The sequence below is a fragment of the Archocentrus centrarchus genome, chromosome 14 (assembly GCF_007364275.1).
Source record: "Archocentrus centrarchus isolate MPI-CPG fArcCen1 chromosome 14, fArcCen1, whole genome shotgun sequence".
In the NCBI taxonomy this organism is placed as follows: domain Eukaryota; kingdom Metazoa; phylum Chordata; class Actinopteri; order Cichliformes; family Cichlidae; genus Archocentrus; species Archocentrus centrarchus.
Window position 1 is genome coordinate 18617646 of NC_044359.1, and position 18872 is coordinate 18636517.

The 18872-nt window shown below is 40.0% G+C and overlaps 1 protein-coding gene across 1 annotated transcript; it reads left to right on the forward strand.

The window, feature by feature from the left end:
* The first annotated feature begins 5539 nt into the window (after positions 1-5539).
* Positions 5540-16069, forward strand: aspa (aspartoacylase). The gene is made up of 6 exons (XM_030746124.1): positions 5540-6001; positions 8036-8231; positions 10815-10908; positions 11720-11827; positions 14626-14735; positions 14929-16069. The coding sequence occupies exons 1-6, from the start codon at positions 5760-5762 to the stop codon at positions 15118-15120; spliced, it is 942 nt and encodes a 313-aa protein (XP_030601984.1). The 5' UTR covers positions 5540-5759; the 3' UTR covers positions 15121-16069.
* The last annotated feature ends 2803 nt before the right edge of the window (positions 16070-18872 follow it).

The following is an 18872-nucleotide window of genomic DNA, read 5'->3' on the forward strand; positions in this document are numbered from 1 at the left end:
TTGCATAAATAGTCAGTATGCACAGCAGGACAAGAGGAATAGGAAGAACTGACTCATGTTTTTGTTTTTAATTACCTCATTGCTTCGTGAATGTTGTACAACTCGTTTTATTTTATTTTTTTAACACTGCAAACCTTAATTATTTTGTTTTCAAACATATTTATCATGTACCACATATCTTCTTTCAGTCTCCACTAGGTGTCAGGGAAACGTTAGATAAAAACATTCATGTCTGTGGGGACACGTGCTCATCAGCTTTTCCCATAGATAACAAAATTGGCTGTTCTGAGTGACGTTTGTATTAAATGAGTGATCACATGCTGGTTTCGGGCAGCTGAACTGCAGCACCTAAAAGGGACATGTGTAAACTGTTAATAATACAGAATTTTTTGTCTGCTATATTTTTGACCAAATAAATTTCCTTGTTAACTCAGCTAATAAATAAAGTCCAGTTAAGTCAAGTCAAGTTTATTTCTAAAGCACATTTTAAAAAAACAGCAGCAGTTGAACAAAGTGCTGTACAATTAAAATAAATAAAATAACATAAAACACAAGATAAGAAGACAGTTAAAACAGGAATCAAAAAAATAACCCACAAGAATCACACCAAAAGAAGGTCTCCAGCATTTAGCTGACAGGTGGTTAAAACTATTTAAAAGCAAATAGTCATCAATGTACTGGCTTCAGCTTGACCAGCTGAAATCTACAAGCAGCAGCTTGGTGATCTGCGAAAGGGAGACAAGGCAAAAGGAGGTTAAACAAATTACCTCAGAAGGACTATCCCTCCTACAATACCACACTCTAGCTGTGAGGTAGTAGTGCTAACCACTACACCACCATGCTGCCCGTCCGTGCTGTTTACATTAATTATTATTTCAAGTTAAAGGAACACTCGGCTCAACAGAGCTCTGACTCTTTGTCAGCCTGGCTACAGTGCTGAAAACAAACCTGGGGGTTGTTCTTATTTTCTTCAATCAGTGATGAATAGTAAGATGTCCTGACTTTACGGACGGCTTTGTTTTTATAGAGCAACAAACTCTTTTTCCAGGCTAAATGAGCATCTTCTAAAGTAGTGAGATGCCATTTCCTCTCCAGTTTATGGGTTATCTGCTTTAAGCTGCGCATTTGTGAATTATACCACTGAGTCAGGCACTTCTGATTTGAGGCTTTCCTTTTCAGAGGAGCCACAGTATCCAAAGTTATACGCAGTGAGGATGTAAAATTATTGACCAGATCATCTACCTCACTGGGAGCAGAGTTTAGGTAGCTGCTCTGCACTGTGTTGGCACTGAAGAGCATAATAATGAAGGAATTAGATCCTTAAACTTAGTTACAGCACTTTCAGAAAGACTTCTACTGTAATAAAACTTATTCCCCACTGCTGTGTAATCCATTAAAGTAAATGTATATGTTATTAACAATTGATCAGACAGGAGGGGGCTTTCTTTCTTCAGTTTCTATGCCATATGTCAGGACAACATCCAGAGTGTGGTTAAAGTGGTGGGTGGGCTCATTTACATCTTGGCTGTTAAAGGTCCAAATCATAAATTCAAAAACAAAGTCCTGGACACTATGCAACACATTTCTACACACACAGTGAAGCTGACAGAAAGGTATGCAGTACAACACAGCAAGGGTCAAGTGAAAGACAGGGACTCAGACTATTCAGAGGCGATTGCTCTAAGACTGCAAGGGAAGCTCAGCTTCCCCTAAAATGTCAAAAAATAAGTGATCAAACATATACTGTTGTGTGTACATGTCATTGACTAAATGTGCGCTACAACGCGCTCAACTTTTGTTCAGAATCAGCTTCTTATCACTGGTAACGACGCGGCTTTCCTCTCGCTCATTCCCGCAGCTTCACAGTGCTTTAAACAGTGTGGACGCTGAGCGTCCGCAGAGTTCAATAGCGAAGCAAAGAGTGCAGCGAAACGAGACGAGTCATTGGATAAATGCTGGGCTTTGTCCCGCCCATCGGACGCTCAGCGTCTCTGGGGGTCTATGGGGCAGTGGGCTGGCCTCGGCTGGCCCGGACGCTCAGCTTCTGCATGATGATTGGATAATCTGTCTGAGGCTGAATCCCTTTTTGATTGACAGCGAAATGAGCGAATCAGCGATCTTTTGGTGTAAACGTCCGTGGGAGCATTTTTAAATTTTCATTCTGTTGAGTTGAACCGGAGACTTTCCCAATCCTCTTAGCGGCATTTTCTTTGTTAAAAACGACTAGCGACAAATCGAGCTTCTATTTCTGGTAGGTTTTTTTGTAGCTGCTTGTGTTTGGAGACTGACTTCTATCGCAGTTTCTGTCCAGTGGGTGCTGCTGTATAAATAAACCGACACATTTTATGATGTAGGCCGAAATTGAGCTTCCCCTCCTTGAAAGACATATATATATATACATATATATACATATATATATACACACACACACACATACATATATCTACACACAAGTCCAGCTTCGAAAGCAACAACAAGTGGAAATGGGCATGAGAACTGGACTTTCTTGCAGTTGCTGCTGTTGATGATTGGTAATCTTATTAAGGAGAATGAAGCCTCTTGGGAGATCTCGATGGACCTCAAAGAGATAGTTGAGTTGGTTGTATCAGCAGATTTACTTAAAGAAACCTTCCCTGACCTCAGGTTACCACCAAAACACCACTTTGTGGACCACTATCCCCACTTAACAAGCTGCTTTGGGCCATTAGTAGAGCTCTGGACCATGAGATTCAAGGCCAAACACAGTTATTCCAAAAAGGTGTGCGTTATGTCCACAACTTTAAGAATATTTTAGTCACACTGGCAACCAAATATCTACTAATGATGGCTCACTACCTGAGGGGTCCAAGCCTATTTCCATCTTCTTTGTCAGTCCAGAACATGAAAATAGTCAACACGTGTAACTTAGACCTTCCCCACAGGAATGCAGTGGAAAAAAAATACCCACACCTGGAAATGCTGTTTTGCTTGCTTCAGATGTACATCTGTATGGAACCCTCTTCAAGGGTTCTAGCTGATGCTTGAACGCCCAGCACTGTGCCTTGCTGAGGTACTATTGCGCTGGGCTGAGAATTTCCGCTGTTAGCTACCGAAAAGGATCGCTGTTGCCACAGTTGGCTAGTGGCATGGCCATTAGCACTAGCAAGCAGTTGTTCGGTACCAAGAGGGCCCCCACCCAGTCCCATAGTGCCGGCCTGTGAAACTTTTCTGGCTAGAACCGTGAAAGGCATGATATTATCTTCAGGTCAATGCAGTGGCTTACCAGAGTTCTTCAAACTTGTTACTGAATTAAACCCACAAGTAACAAGATCTCTTTTGTGTGCAAAAAGCTCTATTCATGGTATAGCTAGCATTTCAGGTGCTACTAGGTCTCTGGAACAACTGATATTGAAATAACTCAGCCAGAAGACCTCAATGGTCGCTGTTCTCTCACAACTTATGCAGTTCAGGGAAAGACATTCATCTCATTGAAGAAGTTAGTACCCAGGAAATTAATACCATTTTCAATACTCCACCCTGCAACAACAGAAGTAATGGCAAAGAAGTCATATCTTGATAAAGTTAACTTGCTAATTTTCAACTAATTTTCCAAATTATCAGTTAGTTTTAACAAAATGACTGTTTAAGAGTAAGTTTAGATTTTATTAATTTAACAAATTATTTAGATAATTTCATTACAGATTGTAAAGGTAAAATATATTTTACAACCTACTAATAAACAAAGTGTACATCAGCACAATGCCTAACCTCTAAATCATTTAATTAATGCAGAAGAAGAGCATTATGGAAAAGTTTAAAAATATATATCTTCATCTCCATCCACCAGTACAAGCCAAGGTTCATCAGTACAACATATGCAGTGTGGGAATGCTGGGCAGTGACCATCTCCTTTCCCAGTTGCAGTGTTTTCTTATGATGTTGAACTGAAGCTAGCAAAGGGGAATGAATTGTTCAGGGAAAGTGGAGCACTTCTCACTGTATCAAGAGAGATGAAAATGGACATCTTGGACAACATAGCTCAGGCTGTTTTTTTTCCCACAAGGCTTACCCAAAGAACCAGGAAATTGAATCAGTGGCTGCTGCGCTAACTGAGAAACATCCATCTCTTATTGACCCAGGAGTGGGAACAGGGTACTATGGGTGGGCCATGAGTATTAAACATAAACTTGGCAACTATCATCAAAAACTATGGCTTGCAGGCTGTAGTGAAGTCAGCATAAACCAGAAACGAGGATCAGAAGGGAACAGGCATATAAAGAAAGCAAGAAGCTGTGAGGTGAATTTTCTTCCAGACAATCCAGTAGGACAAACCTACAAATCTCTCGAAATAGAAAGGAATATTTTGCAGGAAGAAGCTAAAAATGACTTCCAAACAAGGCCCTAATTGACTCCAAAATGGAAATGACATTTGCTTTGCAAAGGAAAGAAATAGTGGATGAAGAACTTCTTGTTGTTGAAGTCATGCCAGGGTTAGTATTAGTTAGTATTTTACTTTTTAAGTTTACTCAAGTTTTGTTTTTGTTTTTGTTTTTTACAGTGTAATCATGGTGAAAAAAAAAAAAAAGGAAGAACAATGCTTTCAAGAACCACCCTCCTTTTAAAGCATCCAATCTGCTATTCACACTCAATCAGCATGAGTGATCTCCAGCCTCTCTCCGTCAACACTCTCACCTGTGTTAACGAGTGTATCACTGAAATGAAATGAAGTTGAAATAGGTTTTTGGGGGGATTTATTTCATTTTCATGGTAAAGAGAGACTTTTATTTTGCAATTAATCTGATCACACTTCAGAACATTCTGGAGTTTATGCAAATTGCCATCATAAAAAAACGTAAGCAGCAAACTTTGTGAAAACCATGATACTGTGGTGGTGTACTGAAGTTCTCTCATCTGAGAGAAGCGGCTGACGAGCCAACAGCAGCAACTAGGTTTGGAAGAGAGCAAAAGTAAAGTAAAAATAGATTTTAACAGTCACGTTATGACATCAAAAATAATCTATAACATGTCTGATTTTCCTTTTATTTTTGTTTCTTTGTTTCTTATTTGTTTGGTGTCTTATATGATTAATAAAGGAAAGCCATAGCCTGAGAACAGAACTTTTCTTTAATGTTAAGAAAAATTAAACTGCCTACATAGTATGTGCTTTATACGTATTGAGTAAATGAACAAACTTTTGCAAAATAACTTTAAAGACACTATCATGCCCAAGAAAGCAAACTTCAAATGTTCATGCGCAGTATAAATCAGATCTTTCAGTGCCAAACCTGGTAGATTTGAATACATGCAGAGTGAGACAAAAGCTCACACAAACTTTTGTCGTATGACCAAACAGTTAACAGAGAGACAGCAGCAAGGCTGGCCGTCACGGGATCGGGATACCATCGGCCACTTTTGGCTCCCTCTCTCTTTAAATGACTACTTGATAAACGCAACTATGTATAGTATATTTTATTATGGAAGAGCCTTACCGGAAACCTATATTGTCCACAGTTCTGACAGTGACAGGTGAACAGTGGGAGGAACCCGGTTAACGAGAGTTTCGCCTGCAACCCGAATTGTCCGTGTTCAACTCAGCTCAGTTTACGCACGGTGACTGACCACAGCACGCCAGCGGGCACGTTACGTAAGTGTGCAGCGTCAACAGGCATTTAAACACCGAGGCTGCGAAGCCCAAAGCCGGAAAACTTTTTCTCTGTTCCTGACGCCACGGAGACCGGCGTGTCTTCATCCACACTCTGCATAGTTTCGGCCACCCAGGCATGTCTTCTTATAACAACACCGCGCGCTTTAGCGAGGCGAGGAGAGTGGCGATTTTCGGAGGGACGCACGGAAACGAGATGTCAGGCGTGACGCTTGTAAACCTGTGGATGAAGAACAGCGCCGAAATAAAGAGGAAGGGAGTCGAGGCCGTTCCTTTTATCACCAATCCCAAGGCTGTGGAGAAGTGCACGAGATATGTAGACACGGATCTGAACCGAGCCTTCACCCCAGAAAACCTAAGGTAAACACGGCGCTAGAGTCACTGTCCTGTTACCACGTTAAGCTACATGTTGAATGGAAACTTTTTACTGCCATGGTTCCATATAACAGAGTTTAGTGGCTTCATTTTGAACTCAGCTAATCAAAGGACAGATACGCGCTCTAGATATTGTCTGAATTATTCGCAACCAAGCAGCTGAAGATGTCTAATGCAGTTCGTGGAAAACTGTAACGACTCCACAATTATGCAATATTATTGGCATAGCCGGTTGCAAGTGTGCGCTCTACCGAACAAATAAGTCAATATGGTTAACACAACATGACAAATAAATGTATCTATAAGAAAGGGGCAGTAAATGTCTTCCAAGTGTGATTTATCACGCGGACTTTGCCGTCAAACCCTTACTATCTCTGTGATGTGTGTGTTTACCGTGTCACCCCCCCCCCCCTGCCAATAAGAGCAGAGCAGCATGTCCCCTCCTCCCGAACTTCAGCTGACTGTCGGCCTGCAGGAAAAACGTGAGCGGAACGTGACTGAGCTGCAAACGATTTAAGACGATTTTTTTTTTGTTCTTTTTTTGTGCACTACAGCGGAAAACGAAGTCTTATGCAAACGCTGGCTCTTGTAATCCCTGTACGGAAACGCTCACGGCAGCCTATTTAGAAATGCGGTTGGATAACAGCATTTATTCATTAATCATACAAACATCCCCAGTGTCAATATAGTGTGCATTTTTTTTTGTGGTCGGACACTATTGTATCCGTGGCATTCCTGTTACGTGTATGGAAAAGTGTACATTTACTCAAGTATTGTACTGAAGTGCAATTTTTGAGGTATTGAAGTATTGAAATTTTATGCTGCTTAACACTTGCCCCCCCCCCCCCAAAAAAAATGTTATTGAAAAATATCCTCCATCATTCATTAAGCATATAGCAGCATATAGCTTTGGTGCCTTTGTAATGGAGTATTATTAGCACCTGTGTTTTTTTTTGTTTTTGTTTTTTTTTTACTTAATGGTGATGTTACTTAAGTAAATTAATTGAATGCTTCTTTCCTCACATATACTGAGGTGACACTGAATATTATTACATGATTTCTTAGTAGTAAAACTGAAGTGATGCTTAGAGCTCAAACCGTATGAGTGAAGTGTTGCAGCCTCATCGTGCAGGCATTAGTTGACGTTTAAAGATCTTCTCAGCACTCTCCAGCTTGTTCACTCTTTGGCCTCTCTGAAGGCACATATAAGAAGATTAACCAGTTGGAGACTCTTTCTAAAAACAGCTCATCACGATGGCTTTTTTTTTCTTCCACTTAAATAGAATGACATCTCTGCTCTTCCTCAGATTGAGCACCTGCTTGACCCCACAGATGAATGTTGGGAGTCCGCTTTATCAGCTGCTGCTTACACTGTGCTTGTGTGCTGATTTCCCAGCAATCCAGACAATACTGGACAGTCTTTGAAAAAGGGGAGCAAATGACAGATGTGAGGGAGGCAAAACAATATAGACAGCAGAGGTGCTGTTCTGCTATAGCTTGGAGAATGCCCTAGAATAGTGGGTATTTTGAAACGCTTTAAAAGAGCTTGAAAGTGGGCGGCACTGTTTCTGTGGTCTGACCAAGGCCCGGGGGCAAAATACATTTTTGAAAGGTCCTAAGACTTGGAGAAAGTGAATACAGTTTCTTCTTAACTTTGACAGGAGGCGGCCGCTGTGTTGCCGAATGCAGCTCTTGCTTCACAGTATTGACTCCATGGCTGCCATTACTTTGGCCATGACGTTTGCCTGTCTTCTACGTGTGGATTATTGTACGAAAAGTCAAATATTTACCGCAAAGACCGTTTCTGCTTCACGTTGTACGGTCCAGTTTAACCCCACATACTAGATTTTTTTTTTTTTTTCTTGTGGCCAACAGTTAGGTTAAAGTGTTGCATGTAGGACACTCTTGTATAAATAATTAACGTGATTCATTGCTCTTTGCGCAGACTTGTGTGATAAGATGTGAATGATTAGGCTTGCGGCTGCTCTAATGCCATATGTGTGTGCGCACACCCTGCAGTGCCCCAGGAGGAGATGACCTGCCCTATGAGGTGCAGAGAGCTCAGGAGATCAACAGGATATTTGGTCCTAAAGGAAGCCCAGAGGCCTACGATGTCATCTTTGACCTTCACAACACGACATCTAACATGGGCTGCACTCTGATTCTGGAAAGCTCCAAAGACCACTTTAATCTGCAGATGATGAACTACATAAAGGTGGGGGATTTGAAGATGCATGTTAAAGCACAGGCACACATGTATATACTGTAGGGCAGGGGTATTCAACTCCAGGCCTCGAGGGCCAGTGTCCTGCAGGTTTTAGGTGTCTCTGCTTCAACACACCTGAGTCAAATATAGAAGTCATTTGCAGGACTCTGGAGAACTTGACTGCATACTGAGGAGGTAATTCAGCCATTTGATTCAGGTGTGTTGGATCAGGGACACATCTAAAACCTGCAGGACACCGGCCCTCAAGGCCTGGAGTTGAATACCCCTGCAGTACGGCCTTATTTAGGAGAAGGGGCAGAGCTACCACAGCCTAAAATCTGGCCACCCTACACAAACAGTGGTGAAAGCTGTTAGGGGAGCTACACATATGCTCACAGAACTGGAGTTCCACCCAGTAACAGCTATTATTTGGACAGAACACTTGTGGAACTATTCCTCTACAACCAGTGAGACACTTCAATGACCTACTTAATCTGCAAGCTTTATCAGTGGTTAAAAGAATAATTCTGGCAACATTTCCAGATTTTATTTTATTTTTTTAAATAAAGTTAAGTAAAGTGAATACAGCTGGTTTCCCCTATACTTACATTGTTGAGGATTAAAAAAAAAAAAAAAATCATAGAGCAAAATGCTTATTTTTTTTTAATTTTTTTTATTGCTCCATTGTTAGCCTCCCAAGGGACAAGCAGGGGAGATGCCAGATGTTCAGTCCAAGCAAAACAGACTAAAACACAAACAACACACACACAAACAACTTAACAGGGATGTTAGGGAAAGCAGCAAAAAAATAATCTAATAGATTATTGTGTTTGTTTTTTTTTTTTTGTTTGTTTTTTTTAAAGTGTAAAACCACTCTCAGAGCAGTGTATAAAGATTTCTTTTTACCCTTGGAATTCTTCTATCTGAAAGAGAGTATCATTTAGTCAAGTGTTACATAATTATAATATGCTCTGGTGTGACTAAAATGTATAAATTTGCAAATGAGACTTAATTCAAACAGTTCACATTTCCGCTGTTAGAACAAGGATTTTATAACTGTCCCAGATCTGAATATTTTAGATAATTTTGAATGCGACCTTAACAAGCTTGTTCTGAAAGCACTCAGTGACATGTTTTTAATATATTGTGGTGTACCAGAAGGTCTCAGAGTAATCAGCATGACGCTGAACTACATCCCCAGCCAGAATTTTTATACTTCACTGTAATGCGAGGCTGCTTCGCTGACTACCAAACTGGATAAGTGTTTTAAGTGCTACATGAGCTCAGGATCTAAAATACAACCTCAATAATTAACAGCACTTTCTGCAGTTATGTTTGGATATTATAAAGTTTATTATGACAGAGTCAGTGAGTCAAACAGCAGCCTTCTCCACCTCTTTGCTCTGCATATCTTTTATGCAGAAGGGTTATCTTCATCATATCAAAGAATCAGGTTGGCACATTGTCCAGAGTTGGCCTTTCTCACAGATCTGTCTAGAATAGTTAAGGGATAAATTACATGTATGATAACAGCTTTACGCTCGTTAAATCCCACATAGGAACTAATAAAGAAGCATAAAATGCTTCAGTGATAGCAAATCCTTTTTTTTTTTTTTTTGCGTTTTTGGCCACAGCGGCTTTTTTGTTAGCAGTGGAGAGAGACGGGAAATGGGGGAAAGATACAGGGGAAGACACGCGGGCAAATTGGCAACAGGCCGGGACGCGAACCTGCGCCGGCCGCACCGCAACGCGGCATATGTATGTGGTCGCCGGCTTCACCACTAAGCCACCCAGGCACCCCAGTGATAGCAAATCTGTATAAATAATTTGCTTTGGCACATTAATACAACCAATAAACATGCACATTGCTTCAGTGCAAACACACTAACCAAACTCTGTACAACATTATATTGACTTACATTTTAAGATGCCGACTGTGGCATTCTTTTCTTGTTCTTAAAAATAAATCATGGTGAGCACCAGCAAGGAGGAAAAATAAAGCCAAAAGCAGCACATCTCTTGTGATCCTAAACAGAACTCGTGAGAAATGCTTGCTTAAGTCTTAAAACTACAAACTGCCCCACCGATACACAGACATCAGTTACATGATGATTCATTGCACAGCCTTCATAAATATGCTTAGTACTGTACATGCCTCAGGTTTAGATGTTATGAGGCTTTGGCCAATGCATGCTGATAATTGCAAGTACTGATTACTTTGTCTGATAGTTTGATAGATGATCTGAACCACTACTGGTGTAATCTCAGAACAACTTCTAATTTAATTTAATGGACTTAATTTAACTTTAAATTTAATGAAGGCGACCCCAATGACTGTTTGTGCTGACAAAGATTTCAAGCCTTTACTGGTGACTGAGACGGCCTGCAGCTTAAACTTCATTCTGCACACGGTCGCATTTGGTCGCGCGTGAGCTGGCGCAGGTTTAAGTTTCCTTTCTGTTGAGTCCAATCCTAAAACAGCTAGCTAGTGTGTTGCGTGTGTGTTTGCGTCACACAGTGTTTGTGTGGTTTTATCTGCTTTTCATATGATGATGATCTTGTGGGGTTTTTTTTTTTTTGTGTGTGTTACAGAAAGCCATCGCTCCAGCTGGTTGTCTTGTTCTGCTGAATGAACATCCTCTTCTGAAGTATTCCACTTCACGCTCTGTAGCCAAGCACCCTGTTGGTGAGTCTTTGTAGTCCAGCCAAACTGGTCTGAGGTGGATTAAGAAAACCAGGGGCACAGTTTTTAAAGAAGGGGGTTCAAACCCTAAACAACAACGAGCACATTATGACACAAACTGTTAATTTTTCAGCTCTTCATAGTGTAGTGTCTCTTTGTAGTCATCTCAACATAATTCATATTCTAACAATAGTGTACAGCACAGTAAATATAAATAACCAGCACTTGTAGACTGGACTTATCCATGTTGTAAATCTTGTATATAGTTTATGAACATCTTAAAATACACAGTATGAATCATTTCTTAATCGTTGATTGGCTGATTAAAGTCTTTCAAGCTAAAATTAATCCAATTATTTGCTTTTATTTATTAATTTTTTTACTTCTCTTTGTGTGTGTGTGTGTGTTGGTTGCCTGTGTGGTTTTTCATCACTTTGTTGCCATGTTCCATCCTTTCTCAACATTTTGCATCTGTTTGAGGTCCTTTTGTATCTTTTGGTGGTCTTTTTTTTTTTTTTTTTTTTAATGCCGTCATAATTGTTTCCATTTCCTAAATGAAGCCTGGGCTTTGTGCCTGTTTACTGTGTACCCCTGATTCTTAAACATGACACCTATCTATGACTTTCTACTGCCTCTAGTAGAGCAGACACTGGGGGGGGGGGGGGGGGTACAGTCAGGTCTGGTTGTTGCTGGTGGATAATGGACCAGAAACATAAAACTGTAACATTAGCTGTGCATATGTAATTGGGGCATTCATTCAGCTGAGATAAGTTATTTTATTTTCAGACCGATAATTTGATTGTCGTCTTTGCAGGTCTTGAAGTGGGTCCTCAGCCTCAAGGTGTTTTAAGAAGTAACATCTTTGAAGCTATGCGTGTGATCCTGAAACACGCTCTGGACTTCACTGAGCTGTTTAATGAAGGTAAGACTTGTAAACGTTAGCCACATTTAGATTGACAGCATTCGCAACAGGCTGTGTCACAAAGTTTTAAAGGATTTCACCAGTGCAGCCAGGTCAGATAAATAAATGAGCTTTGAATTAGTTCTTAAAGAAGTCACAAAGGATTAAACTGTGTTTAGAATTTGGGCTCAAAAACAACAAATATGATTCATCGTGTGTTATATAATAGAAAAATACGTTGTTTGTATTCGGTCAGCATCCCTGTGATGAGAAACACGTTGTGACAAAATGCCCATGGGGTGACCATCTGACTCATCCAGATGTACCTACCGCTAGATCTCTAAATTTATCTGCATCTGGCTCAACACGCCTCCGCTCAGCCCCTTCTCTTCCCTAATGCACAGAACAGTGTTTTCAATATTTAGGTGCAAGGTAGCATTTCCCTTTTATTTTTACGTACACAAGCAGTCTGTGCCAAGCTAGAGTTGCACTCTGTTGGTTTCCCCTGAGTGTCCCTCTGTTGAAAGGCCCGTAGCTGTGACTTGGTCAGTTTCCATGTCATTAGGGTCTGGCTGGCACTGGGGTGGTAGTCTTCTGTCTTTAGGACCACACTGGTGATAATGAATAGTCTGGCATGGTGATGAAGCGGTGTTCCTGAGCTTTGAAGCTGAGCAGCATGAAGAAAGAACTCCTTTACAAGGCATTTTTGTTGCAGCTGAAATGACTCGCTCGGAAGGATAGCCTCCAGTAAAGTGGGAAAACTATGACTCTTGAAGCATTTGTCCTTCCTGTTCCACGCTGCTGCTTGCATTTGAATGTAGCTCAGTGCAGGTGAAACAGTTGCCTAATGTTTGAGCTCTGCCAAACATTACCAAACCTCCTGTGTAATTTCTAAGGTTGAACAAGGTCACTTTGTTCCGGTGTGATTTGAGCAAACCAGTCTCATGAAAACTTGTCAACTTGTCCATTAGTTCAATGTAAAAATCTAAATTTCACTGTGCAGTTTATGCCCATTGTGAGTCATGACATCACAATTCCCTTTTAAATTTTTACAATATAAGTAAGCCCACGACTGTAGTCCAGAGTGAAAAAAATCTGCATGAGTAATGGTAAAGATGGTACGCATTATATCAGTTTGCATGTGAATTAGGTATTTACTACTTCTATGTTTGTTTTCCCCTTATTTCGAAATCACCAAACGCACCAGAAGTTTCCCTCCGCCCTCTAAGTAACTCTTTGACTCTTCGACTTTGAAATAACATGCAAAAAAATTGAATTTTAATTCTTGGCTGATCAAAGCAAAGGGTCGGCAACGTGTTTTTGGTGGGAATTAGACTGATTCAACTCATCTGTCTTCAGGCTTCAGGTTTTCTCTGGATTATCATCAGACAGTGAACAGCTGGCAGGAGGTAGATGGTGAGAAACTGGGGAATCTCACATTTCTAGGCATGTTTTATAGTAACATCAGTTTTAGGCTGCAGCCTTATTGATTAGCCTGTGATGCCAACGTCTGATTGGCTGAGCATCGTCTAACACGGGTGGGCAACTCCAGGCCTCGAGGGCCGGTGTCCTGCAGGTTTTAGATGTGTCCCTGATCCAACACACCTGAATCACATATAGAAGTCATTAGCAGGACTCTGGAGAACTTGACTGCATACCGAGGAGGTAATTCAGCCATTTGATTCAGGTGTGTTGGATCAGGGACACATCTAAAACCTGCAGGACAGGGGCCCTCGAGGCCTGGAGTTGCCCACCCCTGGTCTAACATGTTGGTCAGGGATGGCCATAAATAGTACAGCCTATAACTGATTATTGAGCGATATTAAGGCCATACCTACTGCTCAGCAATATCGCTCAAATGTAAACAACATGGTTGCCTTATGTTATACATAATGCATTGATATCAACAGATTATGTATTAAGAGTATAATATAATGTGAATACCTTTTAAGTATGCATTATATCTGGCTTATTGTTATTTCTATTTATATAAAAATAGAAACACATTATGTAGTATAAATCCTTGTACTAAAGTGCAGTGTCTACTTTATGTAATTTGTTTACCGTAGATATTTTTGTGTCTGTTCTAGGAAATGGTTACCAAAAAGTCTTTGTAGAAACACTAAAGATAATCACAGAATATCAATACAGCATTCTTAAATTGTTTTGATTTAATGAGTATTGTTAATATTGAACACATTTTTGCTGGAATATGTTTATCTTTACTAACCCAGGGGTGACTATTTGGATAAAGGTTTAGTGCAAGGCCTCCAAATTAGGCCAAAATAGTTTTGCAGAAGGTAAGAAGATGTCTGCTGAATGGTTTTTTTATTATGAAATGGGGCAGTGATGTTATCCTGACTTATACATTTCTTTAATGTTTTCATTGAATGTGGGAGGATATCCCCATTGATAATGGGTCTTGTTCCAATAATTCAATTTGACAGCCACTAGGTGAAGCAGAGGACTTTCACCTGTGAGAGTGGTGCTTGAATTTCATGTGATGGTAAAAGTTCACACTGACTTAATATTAGTGTTTAAAGTACTGCTCATGTTGGAGATGTCCAACTTCAGACAACTAGAGCTTTTATACTCTTCTAAGGACCTATAATAAAGCCCCCCCTTGAATCTTTTTAAATTATTGTTTGAATGTTTATTCATGTCTTTTTTTTTTTTTTTTTTTTTCCTTTCTTCTTTAAGCTTGTTATAAGCCTGGTGGCTGTTGACTCTGGAAATCAAATCTAACTCCAGCGTTCATTATGTAATCCAAATCTGCACATGTATATCTGTTTTTTTTTTTTTTTTCCTGTCTTGTTTAGGTGTGGAGTTCCCTCCTTGTACAGTTGAAGTTTTCCGGGTCCTAGAGAGGATCGACTACCCCAGAGATGCCAATGGGAACATCATAGCCATGGTGCACCCCAACCTGCAGGTAAATATTCAAATTTTGAATTACTCCTGCCTTCAGTCTCTAGTCATATTTCACATTTGGACTGTTCAGTCTGTAATTACACGACTTTAAAAATGACATGAGACTTCTTTAGTTGACGTGAGAATGTATTATTGTAGTTTAAACAACGTACTCGAGTTACTTTCCCTGTGGCTATTGCTTGTTGTTGTTGCAGGACTGCGACTGGGAGCCGCTGAACCCTGGTGACCCAATGTTCCAGACATTTGATGGAAAAACTATCCACTACCAAGGCTCCGGGACGGTCTATCCCACTTTTATTAACGAGGCAGCCTATTATGAGAAACAACAGGCATTTATAACCACCAGGCGAGAAACCTTGGTAGCAAGTGCCATCATAAAAGCATGAAAAGCTGTTCCTTAAGGCTAACAACAATCATGAATATGCATCAGATTTTGCGCTTTGCTCTGTTAGCAAACAACAGAAATCCTGCAGACTAGATTTCATCTTTTACAAACTGATTTAGGTTTTTATGTTTTCACTATCAGAAAATCACTTAACTATGCAAAGAACATTTGTGGAGGCACTGTGAAAGACTTCGATCTGAAGGCTGGTATATTATTGTGAGAAGTATTTATGATACTGGATATATTTACATTAAATCGACTAAATTTTTATTGATATTAAAGACTAGGCCTAATCATTGATGGCTTCTGAATCACTCCTTTTAAGTTTCCTACTACTGCTCAGGAAGGGTCTAGAGGATCGTCACCTGCAACTTTTGACTCAAACTGTAGATGTTTGTCTTTTTCTGAAAATATATTTATATCGTGTGTGTGTGTGTGTGTGTGTGTGTGTGTGTAGGGCTATGGAGGTTGTTTTGTGGCCTTTGATACTACCTACCTGTAACTCCACTGGCTGCATCTGTGGTGCTGTCCTTTTGTTGCCTTAACAGAGATTTCAGAAACAGTTGCACAACAATCTGGAGTAAAATTTGTAGATTTTACGTCATGTAACAGTATATTATTTTTGTGGAGAAAAAAAATTACAGTATAAGCTCTACACAAACCAGATGTAGTGTGAAATGTGTTTTATAATATATTTGTCTATTTTGATATACTTTTATTGTGTGCTTTGGTTTAAAGGGATGTATTGAACTTGTCGAATCATGGAAAGCATATTTACTTCTTAATGTTTTCATCTTTATGTTGTCCCAAAGTGTCTCGCTGTGGTCTTAGAGTAAATACTTTTTAATGTTCAGCAATATATGTTAAAATCATTTCTATGATTAGTGAAATTCACTGTACTAGAAATCCTGCGGAAATGATCCTATCAATAAATGTTGTACTATGGTGTATTTTTCTCTGCGTGCAGCTTTGACTCGCATTCATTTTGTCTTGTAGAGCATGCGGCCACAAGAGGGCGTCATACAACCACTGATTAAAGCCCCTTGTGGAAAGCACTGTGGTGCTGCATAGAACATGCTGGAGGGTGCAGCCCCAGTGACATGATGTCAGAGCTGATTGTTTGACTCCTTCGTGTGTCACAAGAATTTACCCACTTTTACAGTAACTGCAGCAAGTACTTCTCCCACATAAGACACATTTGACCTCTATACACATTGCTTAAATTGATATTTATTTATATTCTGTACAGACCAAAGCTTGGTCAGATTTGTGTGATATTTAATAACGATTGTCTCGTAAGACCCAAAACATGACATTGCATTTTCCTGCAACACTACCGCCATATATATTGTATGCATATGCTATAATTAGGGCACATTTTGTTCATGTGTCACTGCCTTTTCTTCAGTGGCAGCAAAGAATTCCTCTCACCATTTAAACTAAATGCCTAAGGAATCTAGAATATCGGGATTTGAATGGTGGCGAAGGAATGCTGAGAGGTGTGTGGAAATGTTTAAGAATAGGTTAACTAAGAAGGTGTGGGTACTATCGCAGAGTACAAACCAACAGCTTGTGCTGGAGGTGTTATTTAAGCTGTGAGTATATCACAAAATGATAAAACAGGACGCACATATACCGTGCATTTCATTACATTGTTGCATTCTAGTTATTTACCGAGAACCTCTTATCAGTGTCTGTAGTGCATGCAGGCATGGTCATGGCTACAAATGATCGCAGAATTCCAGCTATGTGGACGCTCTCCTGCACCATTTCAACAGTCAAGTCGTTATCTGTTGACTGAACACTTCACTGAACAAACTTATTAGGCTTCTGTTTCGCTGATGTTAAACAATCATATCAGTGAAGAATGAGAAGTATGGCTGTTTCAGCTACACAGTCGTGACCTGGCATTCCAAAAAGGCTGGCTGTATCGAGTCCACGCATCTCATGCTTTCTATATCATAGAAAGCCTGTGATTGGTAATCCAGTTTCATGGCTGGTCATAGTCTTTGTAGACTATTCATTACAGTAATCCAATACAGGCCCTCGGGCCTGCAACGAGTCCTGATCAATGGCCACTGAAAGCTTTCAGGAGAATGATCTTTCAGTTCTGGGCAGGTATCCAAATGGGCACTCAAAAAAAAAAAAAAAAATGAAGCACCCATCTCTGCCTGCACCCTCCCCTCTCTATCTGCAGCATTAACTTTCTTCTCTGTTGTATAGCGTCACGCTCTCGTTTACTGGAAGGCTACTCCTTGGCGTCTTACCCAGATCTTATTTCCTGTTGTCAGGACACAGCTGCATGAATCTTAATTATCACACTTTAGGTTTACTTCTCTATGGAAGATGAGTCTTTCAGAGATAATCTCTGATTAATATGAGAATCACGGCGATTGAAAGTGTTCAAAATAAGATATGCTTAATTATTTGCAAGCTAAATGTTCAATAAATGTTTGTCTACTGTGCCACATATCAAGATGGTGGATCAAGCTGGCCATTTTTCTACATATGGTTCAGCAGTTATGAACTAGCACACATCAAAACAAGCAAGAGAATGAGCATGATTATCAGCTTAAACATGCTGTGTATTCAAGAGACAAATGCATGTAAAAAGTTCATGTACATGTGTGCCTGCAGTATATTTGTTTCCTCTGCAGACTGATCACAAACTACCTGATTAAAAAAAAGCACCCTTTTTTTTCTCTCTCTCTTCCTTAATGTCAAACCACTGAAACCTGCAGCTACAGGGAAGCAAACCAAACACCAGTCTGCTTTCAAGGTCTAATCTGCATCGGCCACTCAGCTTTCGGAAATGCATGTGTATGCAGCTGAAATATAAAAAAAAAAAAATAAAGAGAAATGATCTGGAGGACCCTTTTTGTGTCACTGAAAGCAACCTTCAGGTTTTTGTGCTTCCTGTATGTCATTATTGGTGTTTCAGATGTCACGGTGAGATTAAAAATAAAGGTTTCAGCAGGCCACCGGTGTGGTTAAAATAGAAAAACGCAAACAACAGAACAGAATCAAGGTGATGGTATATTTATTTAGATCAGTTGTGTTTGTTCACAGTAGACTTGATACCAAACAGATCTGTATTCTGTATGCAAGGTAAACAAGTAATAGGAAAATGCAAAAACAACTGTGAATATATGCATATGACATAAATGCACTTTTTATAACGCAGGTAAAAAGCCTGATCCTTGCCGTCTCTGACCATCAGGTGGATGTGTAAATACTTGTTTTTTTCCTTCTAATCCAATAAATGTGAATTTATTTTATGAAAAAAAAGGTTGTGAGACTGATAAGCGATCAGTTTAAAATGTGCACCACCAAGAATGCGTGTTTTCAGAGCAGCGGTGAACACATTAACACTTACAAGCTTCAGGGGTTGTTGCATTCATATGCTGTCGGGTTTGCAAAATGCCCATAGACATACCTATAAATATTTATGTCTCTGCTATGGGAGCTTCTTTCCACCACCATGAAAAGGATAAGCAGAAGAAAATGGATGGATGGATGTTGTTTCGTACTTCTTTTCAAACACATTTTGCTACCATACCATACCACATACATCGACTTAAGAATCCGCTGCATTGGTTTGATCCTGTTGTGATGAAACAGCAGCTACTTCAATTTTCCCAGCGACACGTGAAGGCAGCATATGGATACAGGAAGTCTCGAAACTTTTCAGCGCATTGGCAAACTTGTCTGCATCACACGTAAAACAGCGCGCCGTACGCCAGTTGTGTGTAG